The 20,971-nt window shown below is 47.3% G+C and overlaps 1 protein-coding gene across 2 annotated transcripts in view; it reads right to left on the bottom strand.

The window, feature by feature from the left end:
• Positions 1-20,971, bottom strand: part of PHF3 (PHD finger protein 3) — a 909,072-nt gene that overhangs the window by 681,328 nt on the left and 206,773 nt on the right. For both annotated transcript variants that reach the window (XM_069606191.1, XM_069606192.1), the window contains one exon: positions 6,054-6,204. In XM_069606191.1, coding sequence (XP_069462292.1) covers positions 6,054-6,204 — 151 coding nt within the window. The remainder of the gene's footprint in view (positions 1-6,053; positions 6,205-20,971) is intronic.

Below are 20,971 nucleotides of genomic sequence, written 5' to 3'. Positions count from 1 at the left end.
GGGGTGTTGCTAGGTCTGGAAAAGATCTGAGGCTAGGCTAATGTTGGCCCTGCCAGGACTGGGGGCTAGCTAGCCTTTTTGGTTGCAACCCCAGAGCTTCTATACGGGGCTACAACCAAAAGACCCGGGGCTATAGCCCGCTCAGCCCCCCCTAGCAACGCCTCTGCTTGGTCGATCGCTTGTGGTCACACTTAGATGGATTTTGGGGGTAGGAAATGTATTCTACTTAGCTGTATGTTGGGAGCAGGAAACGTGTCGCACTTAGATGGGTTTTGGGGTAGAAGATATAGGGGAGGTTAACATGTTTTGTACTTGGAGGAAATTGTGTAGATTAGCAGATGTATTGCATATCAAGAACTGTGAAAGGCTAGCATATGTAGGCTTGCGCATGTATTTCTCATAGAATGGAATTGAGTAGGTTAAGCCTAGAAGAAACTGGGAAGTGTATCAAATGTATGCCTCTCGAAGAAATTGGGAAGGTAGCACAAATATTGCACTCAGATCTGTCAAGATTAGACAGATTTAAGGGGGGGGCAGTGTGCTGCACTTAGATCGACTTGGGAGTGGGCACTTGTGTTGCACTTTATAATGTTAGCCTGTCCATTTCGCTCAAAGATATACGACAATAACAAATCCATTGCACTTAGAAGATCTATAAGTTAGCCATTGTGACAAAGCTATTTACAAGTATCCTTGATATTGCACTTGGAGGATGGCTGAAGGCAGCCCATTATAAAACTTAGCAAATATACAGTAAGACTATAAGGGTAGACTGTCTATTGCGTTTATAGATTCCTATGATCCCTAAGATCTTATGGTAGCTTGTCAGCCACGCCTAAAAGATGTACCTATTTAGCTGGTCTAGTATGCTTAGAAGACTGAGGGTAGGCTGGCCACTGTTCCTAGAAGAGCATATGAGGGTGCCTTCACTTTTCACACTGACAATCTGATCACACAGCGAGATCAAAGCTAAACTCCCTCTGAGCTTGAGGTACGTATAAGACAACTTCGGTGGACATCTGCCTCAGGCACGGCTATCCATCCACACACGTAGAATGCAGCTACAACTCCGACAAATTCAGTTTAGCTGGATACTTCAGCCTTTGCCTCCTTACACCAGACGTGCCTCAACACTGCTGCCATTAGAATATGGCGACAACCTATGACAAATTCAGACTAACCAGACACACAACAAATCTCTTGGACTAACGCACCCCGTGACCTCCCTCAGCACCCATGCACGTGCCGGACCTCTTGGGTTGCTTACTGGAGCCTAGCCAGCTAACAACTTCTAATCTTGGCCAAATGCACACACATTCTAAGCCTTTTCTGAGAATATTCCCATACCTGGACTTCAGTCCCCAAGGGCGTTCCCACCTCAAGCTCATTGAGGCCATACAAAGGGGAAAAGGCGCTATATAAAAATACTATTAACACCCAACAACTACCGCTCTGTTTAACGGACTGCTTGTTGAATCCTCTGTGCCTGCTCTGGCAGCTGAAAGTCAGACTGCTCTGTGCTTTTTGGAATCCCTCCTGCACTTTTTGTTTGCCTCTCGTTTTTATTTTGGACCTTCCAACTTGGAACTGCATCTCTAAGTTGTCTTTTGGATCAAAGAGGACTACTCCTCATTGTTTTCAGTTGGGTTTCTTCCCTTCCAAATAGACTGTGCCCTTATGCCGTTCGGGTTAGGTTCTTCCCTTGGGGGGAGGGGAGCAGAGGGGCTTGGGGTGTCCCGTAGAGAACAGGAAATGTCTCCATGGTGGAGCATACACTAATCCGGGTTGGATACACCATCAGAGGGTGGTTTGTTATTGATTGGTTTGTTGTTTGGGTTAAACGTTTTAGTAGAATGCACATCAATGCTCAAGCGGGAACAGTAAAGCAGAGGTGGGCCTTTGGAAAAGCTTACCATTCGATTGGAAGACCTCAGTAGCAGACTCAGTTTGGCCTACTTTGCTAGGATGAAACAGACACTGCGGGTGGGTACGTGGAACGTTACGGGCCTCAATTCCCACATGAAGCGCAAGACAATCCTGGGAAGGATGGGATGGGATGTGGTGATACTTCATGAGACCCAAGATGACAAGAGATTTAAAAGCAAGGGGTTCCCACACAGGTATTTTAGTAGTGCTTGGGGTCAAGAGGAGAGGTGTGAGGATACTGATCAGAAGGGGAATCAACTTTATAGTAGCGGTCAAGAGGGACCAGTGTGGAGATACTTATACCTACATTGCTTGATGGAAAGATAACCAGATGACGATAGTGGGGCTGTATGGGCCGAACGATAACCAACACCAATTCTACCGAGACCTGGTACCTATAATCCTGGGTTTCAGAGAGGGGGGGCCTTGATCATAGGGTGGGCGGGGCAAGGGGGGCTTCAACACTGTGATAAACCCACAATTAGACAAGACATCTCCGGCCTCTCAGGTCGACCTCTGAAACTTCAGGGCAATCACATGTATGTTGAGGGAGCTAGCTGTGATAGAGGACTGGCGGATTTATGACCAAGAAGAGCGGGATTTCACGTTTTACTCGTCGGTACATAGGTCCTTTTTGAGAATATATATGATTCGGGCAGCCACTGCCCTTGGGAGCAACACTACTGCCGTAACGATAGAGTCCATGCAACACACGGACCATCCCAGTGACACTCACCCTACAAGGACTCTCAGCACCACCCATGGAGCAGTCCCCATGGAAGCTAAATAGCACAGTTTTGCCAGACCAAATGTTAAAAACGGTAAATGGGTGAAGTAATCAAACATTATTTTAGAGAGAATGTCAAGGGTGAAACTGAATTAGGTCTGATTTGGCATGCAGGAAAAGCAGTATAGCGGGGACAGTTCATAAAAGTGGCAGCCTTTAACAGGCGAAGGCCCAGGTGACAGAGGTGCTAGAAATGGAACTCGGGGAGAGGGAAAGGCAACACAAGCAGAGGAACACATTGTGCTCACTTAGGGCTCTCAGGGTGACATCGGCTAAGTCAGAAGTGCTCCTGGGGGTGCAGCGGCACAATCCCTTCTACATCTTAAGCAATACTACTCCACCAGGAGAGACAAAGTGAACAAAATCCTAGTAGCTAAGTTGAGGTCAACGCAAACACGACATAGGATCAGAGCCCCGCAGAATCAGGAGGGGAAAATCGGTGCTGGGATGAATTAGCCAAGGCCCAAATAATTGAATCATACTTTATGGAGGATGGGGCTAAATGAGGTGCCAGTCGGTCCTTTCTCGACTAGCTCCAGCTGCCCAGAATCTCGGAAGAGAAAAAAGACTGGTTACAGCCTTAGAGGTTGACTCTTATCAGAAACCTGCTGGGTAATAAAGCCCCAGGGCCTGATGGGTTCCCCAATGCCTTCTTTAACCCTTTAAGTGCCATGGGTTTTTCCCCCCCAGAGCCAAGGCCTTTTTTGGAGATTTCGGTATGTCACCATTCAATGCCTTGTAACATTTTTATTACACCATATATCTCGGCCAAATTTGGCCCCTTTTTTCCCCACATGTAGGCGGTCGTAACGTCACCCAGGAATCCTAGGTTGCTGTAGGGATGTGAGAGAAAATAACCAAAAAACGCGAAAATGTTGTGTTTTTTCAAAAAATAGCAATACAATTATGTACAAAGAAGCCTGGAGTTTTTTCCTTGTAAGAGCTAGGAACAAATGGTTTGCTGTGCTGAATTCCCCAATTTCCTGGCTTTCAAGAACAGGTTGCGTGGAAACGAAAAAAAATATTTTGATGTGGTTATCAACCGTTTTGTGAGAGGTAGGCGATTTTGGCCATTTTTGCCCATTGGACATGCATGGACGGAATGGAAGAAAAGGGTAGGAAAGCCGAATTGGAGGACAGAAAGGCATCCATTTCTGAAAGTAGACACAATTCCAAGTTTAGGAAGGGGTGATATGCGCAGTTCGGGCAATAACTAGGTAGGGGAAAATGCCATAGATTGGAGAAAAAGCAGGAAAATGACAGAAAAAAAAAGGTATGTGGTGGACATGGTTGGCTTGGTACGGAAATGGCTTCTATGAATTTTGAGAAAAACAATGCTCCGCTACATTCCCCTGATTCTTGCAGTTAGGAAAGCACACATTCGTTGTAGTGTTTCACAAAACAAGCAACACCACAAGCCAAACACTGAGCTCACGGCCTGGACAGTCATACTTAGCATGTGTAAATCAGGAAAACCAATGTGGTGAGGAACGGAAAGCATACATTTTTTGAAAGAGCACAGGCAGACCTTTTCAAGAGTAGGTGACTTGTGCAAGTTACAAAAGTGTATGGCGCTTAAAGCAGCGACTAAATGTAGGGCACATTTGGGAAATGAAAGGGTTGTATGACAAAGGGCACCAGCAAATGGGTTGAAACGTTATGAAACCACACAAACACAACAAATATCATACCTTCCCGCGTTCACACATGTCCCGATAAAAACGGTACCTCACATGTGTGGGTGCACCTACCTAGGCGCCAAGGGGAAAGCCTACAACACGGGTAACCCCAAGTCTTTTGGCACAGCATCATTTCAGGAATTCTGCTCATGCGCACACCCTAAAGATTTGGGCCTAGGGTGTCCAAGCCACCAAGGAAAACAGGAAAATGCATGCATTTCCGAAAAGAGGACACCCGTGGGAATCCGCAGAGGTCTGACTTGTGCAAATGGGCCCAGAATGTATTACCCAGAAACCCTGGCAAAGTCCAAAATGTGGCGAAAAAAAAACTAATTTTCCGCACATTTCACTCGGCTCACCCACCGAAACACGCCGCCAACAACACATGGCCTACCGTCCCGCATTCCCACAGGTGTACCGATGAAAACGGTACCTCACATGTGTGGGTGCACCTACCTGGGCCCCAAGAGGAAAGCCTAAAACACTGGTAACCCCAACTCTTTTCGCACAGCAGGATTGCAGGATTTTGACTAATGTGCACACCATACAGATTTGGGCCTAGGGTATCCAAGCCACCAAGGTAAACAGGGAAGACCATGCATTTCTGACAAGAGGACGCCCGTGGCAATGCACACAATCCCCAACAAAGTGTGATATTTGGTGGGGAAAAAACACAATGTTCGCTTTGTCGGGATTCTGGCCCGCTTCGCGCAAGTCAGACCTCTGTGTATTTCCACGGGTGTGCTCTTTTCAGAAATGCACGGGGTTCCCTGTTTTCCTTGGTGGCTTGGACACCCTAGGCCCATATCTGTATGGTGTCCCCGTCTGAAAAGATAGTGAAATTCAGCTGTCGGAAAAGACTTGGAGTTTGGGGTCTTTTAGGCTTTCCCCTTGGCGCCCAGGTAGGTGCACCCACACATGTGAGGTACCGTTTTCGTCGGGACACTTGTGGGAATACGGGAAGGCATGTCATCTGTTGTTGGTGGCGTGTTTCGGTGGGTGAGCAGAGTGAAATGTCTGAAATTTGTGTTTTTTACCCCAGGGGGTTCTGGGTGGTAGATTCTGGGCTGATTTGAGCAAGTCAGACCTTGTGTTTTTTACCCCCAAATTTGAACGGGGTTCTGGGTAGTAGATTCTGGGCCGATTTGGGCAAGTCAGACCTTTGTGGATTCCCACTGGTGTCCTATTTTCGGAAATGCATTTGGTTCCCTGGTTTCGTTGCTGGCTTCGACACCCTAGGCCCAAATTGGTAGGTTACCCACATGAACAAAATGTGGACTAAGAAGGTTTTCCACGTTACTTTACTTCAAAATAAAAGTCTGTAGCCACAACCATATCCCTCTTGTATCAATCTCCTTATTCTGCACCTTTACACAGGTTGTCAAGTAGCAGTAACATAACTGTTCATCAGACTAAAGTGGAGTACACAACCGCCAACAGCCTAAGGCAGTCACGTGCAATAATTAATTCTGATTTCCTACACTTCCTGAACAGCATCATGGACTCCTTAACAATGGTTCTAGATATAGTAGGAAATTATATCACTGGTCAACAAAAGCAACCCTCAATCAACTGCCACATAAAACCACATAATTCTTCACACCAGAGTCCTAGAAAATGATAAATCAGCAACATTACCAACCATGTATTAGGACACGTACCTTTTCACCAGAATATCTTTAAGAGTTTGGCGGACACTCTGTCGGATTTGATCTACAGTCTGTTTGGGAGCAGGAGGTGTTGTAGGATGCACATTACCGACAGACAACCTCTTTTCAGTCTTCTTTTTGCCTTCTTGTTTATCAGGTGTCCCTGAAATAAAAAGAAAAAAAAATCAAATTGATAAGAAAATTAAATGTGCTTTAATACATTCATTTAAAATGATCAGCTTAATCATCTACGAAAATCACTGTTTCTGTGATTTTTCATTTGCAAAGCATCAGTGTGTGTGGTTTGTAAAGTCACTATAGCATCTACTTTCAAACAGAACTCACTAAGAACAGTACATACACTTAAGTAAATTCCAAACCCTCTTCCCCAGACTCTTTCTTCATGTCTAAAGATAGCTAAGAAAGAATTCCAATTTTGGGGATTCTAGGGCCCCTTTTTAAGGACCCCTCAACTTTTCACCTCCCCATCCAGTGGGGAGCCAGTAGGGCCGCTGCCATGAGACCCAGTAGGTGTTGGTACCACCAGGCCGATGTCATTTCTTGGTTGAACAAGTGAGCAGTGGCCCTCTTGATGGCCGTGATCTTGTCCTCCGAGGGAAAATCTCTGAGCACATGTTCCAGAGGAGTCCCAGAAAAGTCTGTCTCTGCGTAGGCTGCAGCTGAGACTGAGGTTGATCGAAAAAACCCAGGTTGTGGAGCGTGCTCACAAGAGCGCAGGAAGTGTGGTGCACCTCTTCCGGTGATGTAGCCTTGACGAGCCAGTCGTCGAGGTACGGGTAGATGTGGTGGGTCCCTGGGCCCTGAGGAAGGCCGCCACTGCATTCATGAGCCTGGTAAAAACCCTTGGGGGGCGAGTTGAGGCCGAAGGGAAGCACATTGTATTGGAAGTGGCAGCCAATGATTCTGAATCGTAGAAAATAACTATGTGGCTGCCAAATCAGGACATGTACAAGCGTCCTTCAGATACAGGGAGCACATCCAGTCCCCCCTTGCACAATGCCTCCACTACGAGTGCTGGTAACCATCTTGAATTTTTGTAGAGGTTGAGGGTGGATAGGTCCAACACAACTCTCAAGCCAGCCTGGTTCTTTTTCTGTATGCCGAAAATCTTGGAGTAGAAGCCCAATCCTCGCTGGGAGGCTGGGAATTCTTCCACTGCCTGGCTCTCGACGAGCGACTGGAACTCCGTCAAAAGAGTTACTGTCCCAATCTGTGGAGGGGAAGAGGGAGGAGAGGAAGGAATAGGTAGGTGGTACCCCGTGGATACTACCGGGAGGTTCCAGGGGTCTGCAAAATTCTGATGCCAGAACTGAGCGTGGAGAGCAAGCCTGCCTCCCAGCAGAGACACATGGTCCTGAAGGGGCGAGTCATGCCTTCATTCCCTCTGAGGCTGTTGCAGAGAAGGGGGAATGGAAAACTCCCTTATTCCCCCCCCCCACCCCTTTTCGTTGTTTGTGTCGGTGTTGACCCAGCAAACTGTCAGGCTTCCTGGACCTCTGCTCTTGGAAACCGGATGTACGCCCCTTGTCTGAGTGTTGCTGTGACTGAGTGTACGCCTTGGACGTGGCCTTTTTAAGGACAGATAAAGACTTCACAGTTTGCAAGCTGTTTTACTTTTTATCTAGCTCCTCGTCGGTGGAGTGAAGGAGCTCACCACCATCGAAAGGCAAGTCTTATATGCATTCCTGGACGTCTGGGTTAAATTTAGTAGCTCGGAGCCAGGCCGTCCTTCTCATGTCCGTGGTGATCCATATGACCCAGCCAGAGGTGTCAATGTGGGCCAAGGTGGACTCCATGATGTCTTGTGCCAATATTTTAGCTTCTGCCAGTCCCGCCTTGAAACGTGACTGGCTCTGCACTGGAAGTTCTGGAAGGAAGTCGGATATTTCCTGCCAAAGCCTTCTGGTTGACGGCTGTCAGAATGGCATCCTCATTGGCCCGACGAAGATGCAGCGAAGCATTAGAATAAAGCTTCTTCCCGTATGCCTCCAAGATGTTCTCCTCCTTGCCTAGCAACGCCGAGGACGACTGAGCTTTGAATAGAGTGACACTGCAGCAATCACTGAAGAATGTGGCTGAGAATGGGCCGACAGCAAGAGTGTATCCCCCTCCATTTGCCTTTACTTGGCATCCAGGCGTCAACTGACCAGCTGGACAGAATGGGGTTTAGCCACCCCTTTTTAGCCGAGGCGACAACATCCTTTTGCATCGGGATCCCGGTTCTAGCCGACGGGCGTAGTGCGAGGACCTCAGCCAGCACGCCTGCCTCCGGTTGTTTGACTTTGGGTTGAGGAAGGCCCAGATATTCTGCCAGCCCTGCAAGTCGTTTGTGGTAGGCCTTGGCTGACGATGGTGTGTCGAGGTCTTCTTCCTCGTCTGTGTCCACCTGGGCGTCGGGCTGGTCCGGCACAGGAGGAGGAGTGTTGGGCGCCGAGGGCTGCGGAGTGGGAAGCAGAGGCTAGTACAAAACCGCCTGACCTGTGGGAGGCAGGGAAGCCGGAATCATAGGAGCCGGCATGGGCAGCGGGGGCTGTACTGGGATGACTCCATGCGAGGAATGACTATGGGCGCGGGCAGAAGGGTCAGAGGGAGCAAGTCCCTGAGGTCATCCTTGAGGATGGCCCCCATCTGAGGAGATCTCATGAGCTCTAAGAATCTTGTGAAGAATCTGTCCTCACAGGCTGGTGTGTTGGCAGGTGATATTGATGGGATGGCGTGCGGCTGCTGAAGCCGTTGCGTATCCTGTCTAATCGGTCGCAGAAGGAACCTGCCTGCGCCAATGATGGATAGACTGCACGCCACATACCTGGTTGATACCAGTCCCACTATGACACTTGTTCCTCCAACTGCTCCTTGCTCGGTGCGGTATCGGGCAAGCGTCCATGTCATCCAGCGCTCCGGCCATCTTGTCGAGCCGCTTGCCATGTGCCAAAGTCATGGTGCTCTGCTCAATGGGCCCAGCCTCCTCCAGGACTCTTGGCGGTGGAGCGTGAGGCCTATCCGGCACCTCAGGTCGGGACCTGGTAGGCACGTCGCCCTTGGCGGATCCGCCGTTAGTGCTGCATATAGGCACCCCCTCGGCCATTACGCCGGTACAAGGTCATAGCCCCTCAGGTGAACACCCGGTAAATGAACCTTTCTGGTCCCTCAGCACTGTGTTCAGGAGGATCTAATGACCCCTCGGCATGTCGGCGGTAGCTGAATTAACCTCAGTACTATGCTGGTATGAGAACCTGAGAGGTTCCTCCAGCTCGGGCGAGTCCTTGGGAAGGAGTCTCCCTTGTGGGGTGCACTGGAAAAGAGCGGCCCTACCTTGGGCCTTGATCGATGCCTCCCCTCACATCGCAGACCTTGCCAAGTAGGCCCACTTCCAGCTATACCTCCTCAGAGGCATTCTCCCTTTTCGCACCTTCCCCCAGAAACACAATGTCTCCACAGCTCTGGGTCTCTCCAGGCTGCACTACTGCAACAGTCTCTTTCTCAATCGGTCTCTTTCCACCCTCCACACTCTGCCCTCTCCAACTAATCCAGAATATGACTGCAAGACTTATCCTTGGCCTCAAGCCCAGGGACCGCATCTCCCCTGCCCTAAAACCTCTCCAATGACTCCCAGTGGCTCCAAGGATCAATTTCAAGACTTTCTGCATCATACACAAGGCTTTTTGGGGCATGGGACCAGGCTACATCCAATCAAACATTCCCTCTCTATATACCTCCCTGCAACAGTCCTTCGGTCCTCTAGCTCTAACTCTCTGCAGGTGAAACGATTCTCCAAAGAGAGAGTGGGGGTAGGTCTCTTTCCTCGGCAGGTGCCTCCCTCTCGAACGGCCTCCCTGCCCCTCTCAGACATAAGCCAGATCTCCATAAGTTCCAGAAACTCCTCAAGACTGTCCTCTTCTCCTTCACACTCCCCTACTAATGTCCCCCCCACTGCATTGACTGGCTGCCTGGTCCTTTCCGAGTCCTACAGGGGCCAGGTAATTCTCCTACCAGTCTTCCACAGTACCGCACTACCTGCACTTACCTTCGAGCACCTCTCCCTGAGCAGCCTTCCGAGTCTGGTCCACCACTTTATCCTCGCACTTTACCCTTACCACAGCCTCCCTGCGCACTTTCCCTCCATGGGCTCCCCTAGCACTTAACCTTCCTCAACCCTGGGGCATCCTCTCCCCCCATGCACCCATTACTGCACTTGCACAATCCGAATGTCAAGGCCTAGTAGGACCGTTTTCTTGTTTTATTCTCCCCTGTCGTCGTCGTCCCCCCCTCTCCCTTTTGTCTTGTGGTGCCTGGACACACTTTCTGCAGCATAGGTGCCATACAAATGTCCAACAAACAAATAAAATAAGCATAAAGTCTTGTATACTTTAGCACGGGAGGCCAGGTGGGCTGGTCTCACAGTGTCGGTTGCAACAGGTGCTGTGTTCCCTGGGATCAATCGTTAAGAAATGATTGCTCAAGACGCATCAACAGTAGTGCAGCGTCTGTCTGTTTTGCAAGCCTTTCGGGAGAAGAGGACAGAAATTCCCCTGGCCCATCCATAAATGCCTTACAACCTTTCCAGGGTGTCACGAAGGGGTGTTCAAGTCAAGTATTCTACTGTTTTGTACTGCCTTCTGCTTACCACCTCTGGGAACCACAAAAAGTATGAATTCAGTTACCAGGAAAAGGAGCCCCACTTTGGTGCAGTACCCATTGAAACCAGCAACAGAGAGTGATCAGAAATGCCTCTCGAAAGGAGCTGTGCGTCGTGACCATATGTGAATCTGAGTTTGGCACACAAAAGTAATTGATCCTTGAAAGGGATATATGTGCTACCAAGCGAAAAGAATAGCTGGCTTGAGAGGGTGCACGTTACACCAGACATCCATCATACCATTTTCACTCACAAACACGCCAAGTTTTGTCACAGGAACCTATTCCAGTCCCTGTCCATCACATCATTAAAGTCTCTGCCCACACTCCAGCGATCCACCTGATGTTCTCTGAACAACCCCTAAATCTATATTCAATGGCGGCAGGGCATACACATTAAGCAGCCCCAGAGTCTTCCCTCTAAGTGACCCTGTGAACAATACATATCTCCCCTTAATGTCCCGAACCACAGCTGAAACAGTAAATGGTGTATGGAATCCGCACCATCACTCCCATGGACCTCCTTGTGAAACCAGAGTGGACATTAAATGCATAATTGGATCATTCAAAAAAACATACATTATGTCCCCAACAAATGCGTCGCCTAAAAAAACGGGAATGTGGGTTTATACATGTTCAGTGTCTGCAGTACCATTGCCTGTTTGATCTTATTGCAGAGACCACTGACGTTCCAAGACACACATACTACCATCTGATCATTTGTATCACTCATTCAATCAGCTTTGGTAAAATATATGCAGGACGCAAGTACTGTGCGACTGCGAATCAGGGCTAGTGACTGTTCTAACATCCGACATACGTGTGCCCTAGCTGTAAAGCACAACATTATCATCACTAACCAATTCCTGCACCCCAGAATGTATCACCACTGTTGATTAAGTAGGAGTCCAATTGTTTTAATATGTATGTGATTGTAATTGATTATGTATTTACTGTGAAAAGTTAATTAACTGCGACACATTTTTTTTCTTTTTTAAATGTCTAGGGCTTCTTCCTGACCTGGGAAAAGTGGGAGTTTAGACAATCTAACTAGGAACATGACAATGGGATAAACCCATCTGAAGAAAGTCTGGATAGCAATTCAGAGACTGAGTTTCAAGGAAGACTTATATTGTACGGACATATGGATACTTCAGGTAGTTTATAAATGTCTTTATTTAAGATGCTTTATAGCAAGCCCCCAACACGATCTTCAACTCCAGCTCCTACTCTCAACTGACCAGCTTGTTACACAGAGCTTGGTTTGCCCATATAGATTCCAACCCCAACGTTTCACCCTGAAAGCCATGACATGCCTTCATCCTGGTTTACAAGCTTTTACAAAATATATCCTTTCTTTCGCTCAACATCTCCAACCCTTTACAATGGCAATCCTGTTATTCCAAACGTGGCCCCTTCTTACTCTCACGGCACCATCCATAACTTTTCCCACTTGCACAGGCTCAGAATATAATGGGTCACCTTTCTTCCTCACAACCTCTTTCTTGCTCCTTACCCAGTCTCCACACTGTATCTCCGCCTCTATTCCACTACTCTTCTCATTCACTTTCTCAAGCCACACTTCTTCCTCTCCGTCAAACAGCTTTTTCAAAACCTCCAACACACACAATCAGTTTCTCGAGCTCTTCCCCACCAGTGAGCACAACGTTGGTATTAGACCTTTACCCCTCATCACCTCAAACGAGCACCAGTTAAACCACTCGGACATTCTCAAAGCATACACCTTCTCCTAAACAGCAACCTTCTTGTCCTTTCCACACACACCCGCCATCCGTATAGCCTCCATAATATACCTATTCATACTCTCCACCCTGCCATTACATTCAGGGTGATACAGCGTTGTTTTCTTATGCTGAAGACCAAATGTATTCACATATGCTTGAAAAACACCACCTACACATTTTTACCTAACTTGAAGACTATTAGAAGACTGTCACTGCGCACATAAAAACTTGTATAAGTATGTTCAACCAAATATTAAAGTGTTCAGAAGATAACAATCAAAATCCGATGCTGTAAATGATTAGAGCCACACATCATAACTTAAAGAATTTCTTCATTGAATTGTAAGGTAATAGCCGACACGTGTTTCGACCCCGACGGTTGTTTTCAAGGCTATTTGTTACCCATGATACAGTACTTTATTGAAATACATAAAGCATATACATCAAAGTCCACCCATAATTGAAACATAATACAAAAACGAAAACTGAAATGAAGTTATAGCATACCACATCAGTTGGTAGAAGGTTCGGGATGAACAAATGTAAACAAAAGAAAATAGAGAGAAACCAATGAATTCATATTCGCTATCGTGAATATTTTGCTAAGAAAAATAAAATGTGTTGTATGTATACATAATCCAAAGAGATATATCCGTATTAGTGTGTCCATATATAAACCTCACGCTGTAGGACATGTGACCCGCGCCCACGATCACCCGTCTAGAGACCACAAAAATCTAACCCATGTGAGGGACCTCATAGAAAGTGAAATCTAAAATTACAGAGTGAAATACACCTCTGCCACCGTGGCATCATTTATGTAATACGACACTACTGTGCAATCATGGGAGACAATTCCTTACCCTCTGGATGCACAGATTTTTGTTCGAACCTGTAATTGGTATTGTGTATTTGTAAAGTTCATATTGCCAATTGCAAATGACATAAGCAATATGTTATGAGCTTGTATGTAATGTTGCCTACCTTAAATAAGATGTTTTTCAATGACCTTAAGTCAAGATATCGCCTGGTCAGTTAGAACGAGGTCAATGGGTTAAATCCCCGCGTCACTGCAATCAATATATACGCATAGTTAGCATGCCTGATTACAAGTACGAGGTATATAGCTCCTATAGAATTGAAATTTACCTTTCATGGGTAAGAAAATCCCCGCAATCAATAGACTAACTCCCCAGAGCCAGGACGCTGTTGTTCAAGTAAATACTGCGGCCCACTGCGCTCGGGAATTACGTGTCACGTAACGACATCACGCGCACAGATGCGCGTGACCTCACAATGTAAACATGACACGTAATAGTAGAAAGATGTGTTTTTGTACCATCCTAATCCTCTAATATTCTCTAAGTGTGGGTTTGTCAAGTTTAAAAAGTTAATAGACATTATAGTTTGGACGTTGGATTGTAACAATTGAATGTACCAGATATATACTCCTAAAATAGGTGTCGACTCTAGCTATTTGAGAGCATCAAAAAGTTCATGAATCAATGGAATGGATTGTATGTCTTGTGGTCTCCAAAGGAGTTAAACCATAGACACCGGGCACAGGCCCCCACCCCACGCATTAGAAGGAAGATTCCATGTTGTCATAAATCCTATGAACATAGTTATTCATAAGAAAACATGCATCTCATGATCTGAATTCAAACCAGTCTCCGTTATTCTCAATAGGCAGATTGTTCTTGACTCCATTTTACGTAATTTCAATTGAATATCACCTCCCCTCTTTCCTTTTTTAACTTTCATCAGACCCAAAAACCGTATTTCTTCCGTGCTATCCATTTGGTGTATTTTCTGCCAATGAATGGCCAATGGTGTTTTAGGTTCAACATTCCTCAAACTCAGTAAATGCTCACGTATACGTATGCGTAGCTGCCTGATGGTACTGCCCACATATTTACCACATACACATACAATGACATATACAACATAGCTTGTTTTACAGTTGATATGATCTTTTATAGTGATTTCGTTATTGAATGAAACTCTAAAGATATGTTTTATCCATAGCATATTTACATTGGTTACAATGACCACATTTATGAAAACCATCCCCTTTTATAAGCCAACTTTGTAGTTCTGTAGTTGGTATATTTAAAAAGGAAGGACATAGTTTGTTTCTTAATGTGGGTGCTTTAGTAAAGGTAAGTTTAGGCTTGTCCGTAAGGAATGGTGTCAGATCTTTATCCAATAGGAGAATGTTCCAATGCTTGGCTGCCAGACGATATAATTCAGCACTGTCTCTAGAAGAACAAGTTACTTCTTACCTTGTAACGTTCTTTCGATGGGATGTTCCTCCGACGTATTCCTTATCTTAGATATCTCTTTCCAGCTTTGCTGGCCTCGGAACATTTTTCTCTAGAGGGCGCTGCGCGTCGACGTCCGCCGAGTCGATGTCCCTCGACAGCCGCTGTATTGACGTCGACGTCATCCTGCCTATAAAGGCTGCGCGCAGCGTTCGTTGCTCAGTTCCATTTTGTAGCCCACAATTATTCTTTCTGGACTAGACTATCACCCTGAAGGAGCGTAAGCTGCAACAACAAGGGAAGTAGTACTGCGGGGATGGATGGGAGGGTCGATAAGGAATACGTCGGAGGAACATCCCATCGAAAGAACGTTACAAGGTAAGAAGTAACTTGTTCTTCGAAGGGATTGTGTCCTCCGACGTATTCCTTATCTTAGATAGGCTCCCATAGCAGGGTTCTGTTATTGGAGTTGGGAGTACTGACTTCATGCTTCCTTTTATTGATTAATAAAGTGCAATACTGCCCTTCCAAACCTAGTCTCTTGACTGGAGGAGGAATCCAATTTGTAAAACCGTGTAAAGGTATGGACGGACGACCATGTGGCAGCCGCACATATGTCTTTAACCGGCACTCCTCTTTTGAGGGCCGATGAAGCTGCGATACCTCTGGTCGAATGAGCCCTAAGATTTTGAGGGGACTCTTTTCCTGCCAGTTTATAACATTCCAAAATGGCTAGAATGATCCATCTGGAAATGGTCTGCTTAGTTATCGGTAACCCCAGCTTGTGACCTGCGTAGCCTACAAACAGCTGGTCTGCTTGTCTTATCCTAGCCAGTCTACTGATGTAAAAACTTAAAGCCCTTCTTGGGTCCAGCCTGTGTAACCTCTCTTCCTCTTTCCCCGGATGAGGAAGAGGATAGAAAGATGGAAGGGTAATCTTCTGAGTGATATGGAATTCAGAAACCACCTTTGGGAGGAAATTAGGCTTCACTTGCAGAACAACTTTGTCTTTGTGAAAGATTGTAAGAGGGGGTTTACACGAAAGTGCTTGTAACTTGCTCACCCTTCTAGCAGATGTAAGTGCTATTAATAAAACAGTTTTAAGGGTAAGAAATCTTAACGAACAAGAATGGAGTGATTCGAAAGGTGTGCCCATCAGGAAAGTTAGGACTAAGTTTACATCCCATAGGGGGACCTGGAATGGTCTTGGGGGATAAACGTTAGTTAACCCCTTTAGCAACTGTATTACCAAGGGTAACTTGAAATAGGATGGTTCTTCCGCAGTGCGCTTAAAGATGGATAGCGCTGCGAGATAGCCCTTAATGGTGCCAACTTGAAGGCCTGAATTCGCCAAATAGAGTAGGAAGGACACAACCATTGGTGTATCACATGAAAAGGGGTCGATATTCTTTTCTCTACACCAGCTGCAAAATCTATTCCAACAGCAGCGGTATAAAGACTTTGTTGCTGGCCTCCTTGCCGAAAGCAACACCTCCATAACATCATCAGGGAGGTCCCAATCCATGTACCTCAGCCTTTCAGAAGCCAAGCGTGAAGGTTGAGGGTTTTGATGTCTGGATGGAGAACCTGACCTCCCTTCTGTGAGAGTAGATTCTCTCTGAGTGGAAGTCGAATTGGAGGGCAGATGGAGAAGTCTAGAAGGTCCGGGTACCACGTTCTCCTGGCCCAATCCAGGGCAATTAGGATCATGGTTTTCCAGAATCTTCTCAACCTCCTGATCATTTGAGGAATGACAGGGACCGGTGGGAACGCGTACAGAAGCGGAAACTCCCAGTCCACTATCAACGCGTCTCCCAGAGCTCCTCTCGGGGGAAATTCCCTTGAACAGAACAGATCGCACTTCCTGTTGACACGGGTGGCGAACAGATCCACCTGAAGGGTTCCCCAAAGGGCGAAGATCTCTTGAAGGACTTCCTGAGCTAGTTCCCACTCATGGGAGACTGCTCTGCCTGCTCAGAGCATCCACTGTCAAGTTCTTCTCTCCGGCTAGGTGAACTGCTGATAGAGAGATTCCTTCTTGGATTGCCCAAAGCCAGAGCTGCATCGCCTCTCTGCACAGAGGTAGTGATCCTACGCCTCCTCTTTTGTTGAGGTAATGCATGGCCACTGTGTTGTCCGTCATTATCAGGACATTCTTCCCTTGTACAGATGGTAGGAACGCCTTCAGCGAAAGTCTGATGGCCCTCAGCTCTAACAGGTTGATATGTAGTCTGGACTCCGATGGAGACCAACGACCGCTGATGGTCAAGTCGTTGGCGTGGGCTCCCCACCCCGTGAGTGAGGCATCCGTGACTACTGTTATCTCCGGCCAGGGTTGCCAAAACGGTTCTCCTTTCAGAATGTTCTCCTGACAGGCCCAACACTGAAGGTCTCGAGCCACCCTGTCGGGAAGAAGAGCTGTCATTCTTCCTGAGAATTGTTCTCAGCGCCCACTGGAGGTATCTCATTCTCAGGCGAGCCTCTGGCACTAGGAAAATGCAGGATGCCATGAGGCCTAGCAACCTCAAAAAGTCGAAGGATGGGAGACGTTGGGCATTTTGGAACTTGGTAACCATCTGTAGAATATCTTGAGCCCTCACCTCTGGTGGCGAGGCTTTTCCCAGGGAAGTGTCCAGGATCGCTCCGATGAACTGGAGTCTCTGCGATGGTATCATTTGTGACTTCTTTAAATTCAGGGAGAAGCCCAGTCTGTAAAGGGAGTGGCAAACGTGATTTCGCTGGATCTGAGCTTGTTCCGAAGATACAGCCCTGATCAACCAATCGTCCAGGTAGGGGTAGACGTGAATCCCTTCCCTCCTTAGACTTGCAGCCACTACCGACATTAACTTGGTGAAGACCCTCGGGGCGGAGGTCAGCCCAAATGACAGCACTCGAAATTGATAATGAGAGTTGCCAATTGCGAACCTCAGTTATTTCCTGTGTTTGAGATGGATAGGCACATGGAAATAAGCGTCCTGAAGGTCCAGAGATACCAACCAGTCCTGGAACTGAAGGATCTGAGAAAGAGTTACCATCTTGAATTTGTCTTTCCTGAGGAATTTGTTCAATTCTCGCAAGTCCAAGATGGGTCTCAGTCCTCCGTCTTTCTTTGGAATAAGAAAGTAAGGGGAGTACCAGCCCTTGTTCCTCTCCACTACAGGTACCGGTTCTATGGCACCTTTCTCTAGCAGGTCTAAAATTTCCTGCAAGAGGAGCGGATCTGGAGCTTTTTGAGAGCTGATCCCCGGTGGATGACTCTGAGGTATGCGTAGGAGAGGCAGGCAGTAACCTTGGGCAACTGTTTCCAATGCCCAAGCATCTGACGGGATAGCCTGCCATTCTGCCAGATGTTGAGTTAACCTGCCTCCAACAGGTGTCTTGTGAGGGAAGTCCTCAGAGTGGTTTTGGGGCGGCTGATGCAGATGCCGATGGTAAAGAGGCACCTGCTGTTGCTGCGGCTTTTGAATATCTACCCCGTCCACCTCGGGTAGTTCTTCTTTGTCCCCTTTGAGCCGGTCGTCCTCTACCTCTTCCGAATGGGGAGTAGAAGCGAAAGGACTTGCCTCTTGCAGAGGATCCTGTGGAACGAAAAGGTGTCTGACGGATTGCAGCGCCTAGGGATTTTGCTGCTGCTTTTGATGTTTGCAGTTTTTCTAAAATGTCACCCGCCTTTTTCCCCAAACAAAGAAGAGCCATCAAATGGCATGTTCAAGAGCCTGGCTTGCACATCTGGGGCAAAACCAGACTTTCTCAACCAAGCGAATCTCCTGGTTGTTGTACTTGCCGCCATTGCTCTGCTGATACTGTCAGCCGAATCAATGCCCGTCTGGAGGGATTCGCATAGCGTCTTTACCGTCCTGTATGATATTTAGGAACGCCTCCCTTTCTTCTCCCTCCGGGATGCAGTCAGCCGCTGTAGAAGCACACTCCCAAAGTGTATGGCTGAATCTAGCAAGGGTGCAAGTAGCATTAATAGATTTTAACGCCATGCTACATGACGAAAAAAACTTTCTTTGCCATAGCATCATATTTCTTATCGTCCCTGTCCTGTGGGACGGTAGGGTAAGCAGTCTTGACATCAGTAGAAGATGCTGCCTGTAGCACCAGACTTTCTGGGGATGGGTGTTTGGACAAAAACTCTGTCTGCAGAAGATACCCTGTATTTAGTAGACAGTTTTTTATTTACTGCCGGGATGACCTCTGGGGTTTCCCAGTTCGTCATGATTTTCCTTTGAAGAGCTTTATGAAAAGGCACTACAGGATCCTCCTGTGGACCTTTATCAAGAATATCCGTGAGGTCATCCTGTTGGAAAGCCTGTGAAGGTGTTGACCACCCCATAAATTCTGTGATTCTGGCCATTAAGGCTCGATAGGGGGTTTCAGCATGCTCCCCCAGGTCTGGCCTAGCGAACTCCACCTCAGGGGAAGTGTCTAACCCACTTGCCTCATGTAAGGAATCATGGAGATCCTTTAACCTGCGTTCTTCTGAGGATAACTCCTCTTGAACTGGGGTTGCAGGTCCCTGCAACTCAAATGTCTCTTCTTGGTCAGATAGTTCTCCCTCTTCCATAATTGAGGACATAGTTCTCAATTGGTCTGAACTCACAAAGGGTGTGAAACCCATCTCCAAGGCAGAGGGTGCCAAACTTCTTGTAATCGGCTTCGAAAACGTCAATGTCGTCGACGCCGAAGGCTTCGAGCGTGGCGTCGAAAACAAAGGCGGAGGCCTCGAGGTCCTCGATAGAATTGGGATTCTGCTCGAGGAAGTCGACAATCTCGACGCCATCGTCATCGAGGACCTGGGGATAGCCACTGGGTGCGCCGCAACCATGACTTTCCTTGGCGTTGACGTCGAAGATAGCATCGAGTCGACAGACCCGTGTGTCGAAGGTCCCTTCGACAACGGCGTCGAAGACACCGACCTCGGCGTCGACGGAACCTTCGAAGAAGGTTTCGAGGTCATAGCTTTACTCGAGGGTTCGTGACGCGCTCGAGAAGCTTCCATCGCCGGGTACTGCGACTCGCGGAGTTTTTGACCTTCGGGTCTTTCGACCAGAGCATCGCTCTCGGCAGTCTTCAAGGGGGTCGAGGCCGCTTTCCCGGAGACTCATCATATTTTTGCGGAATTCCTCCCATTCAGCCCGGGAACTATGTTTCGTGGGGCAAGAGATTCTCTTAGGAGAAACACAGGAAGAGGAGGACGGAGAAGGGGATCTTCGACGTCTCCTCTTCGAGTGCTTCGATCTGGAGGAGTGATGGGACCCACTCTGAGACCTGGAGCGCGAATGGTGACGAGGAGACGAATGTCTCGACTTCGTCGAGGAAGAAGAAGCTTTTGAAGTCTTACCTTTTTCCAGCTTCCCCCTACGCTCCTTCAGGGCCTTAACTGTCATGGACATACAGTCCTCGCACTCCGAACAATGGTGTTCAGCTCCCAAACACCACAGACAAACTCTGTGAGGGTCAGTCAGCAACATCTTTTTCCCACAGTCTCAGCATTTTTTGAAGCCGGACGGAGGGGTCGTCGGTTTCGACGAGGAAGCCATCGAGTATGGATCGAATATCTCGAGGAAATAGGATAAATTCTCTACGAAACTGAGCAACGATATTCCGAGGCACTGAGTAAGCGCAGAAAAACGGAACTGAGCAACGGACGCTGCGCGCGGCCTTTACAGGCAGGATGACGTTGACGTCGATACGGCGGCTGTCGAGGGACATCGACTCGGCGGACGACACGCAGCGCCCTCTAGAGAAAACTTTTCCGAGGCCAGCAAAGCTGGAAAGAGATATCTAAGATAAGGAATACGTCGGAGGACACAATACCTTCGAATATTGAGTTATGATCGCAGCCGGTTGTGTATCTGTTTTTTCTTTCCTGCATTTGTTGACTAATTCTTTCTGTGTGGTATTCTTGTATCTCTTAATGATTTTGGAACTATATCCTCTTTCCAGAAATCTATTCTTGAGCAACTGACATTCTTGTTGGTAATCACAGTCGCAACTGCAATTTCTACGGGCTCTATAGAACTCACCCCCTGGAATATTATTGACAGTTGCCTTTTGATGGCTGCTATGTGCGTGAAGAACTGAATTTACTTCTGTTGGTTTGCGATATGTGTTGGTTTGAATTTGGTTGTCAGAAATAAAGATGTGCAGATCCAAAAATCTATGTTCAACGAGCTGGCATATCCCGTAAGCTGAATCCCAAATTTATTGTTGTTGGCATATTTGACAAAGTCAGAGAAAGATTCCGATGTGCCTGCCC

This window comes from Ambystoma mexicanum, chromosome 4p (assembly GCF_040938575.1).
Source record: "Ambystoma mexicanum isolate Mex_15411 chromosome 4p, UKY_AmexF1_1, whole genome shotgun sequence".
Taxonomy (NCBI): Eukaryota; Metazoa; Chordata; class Amphibia; order Caudata; family Ambystomatidae; genus Ambystoma; species Ambystoma mexicanum.
Note: the sequence above shows the minus strand (reverse complement) of the source record. Positions and strands in the feature narration are given on the sequence as shown.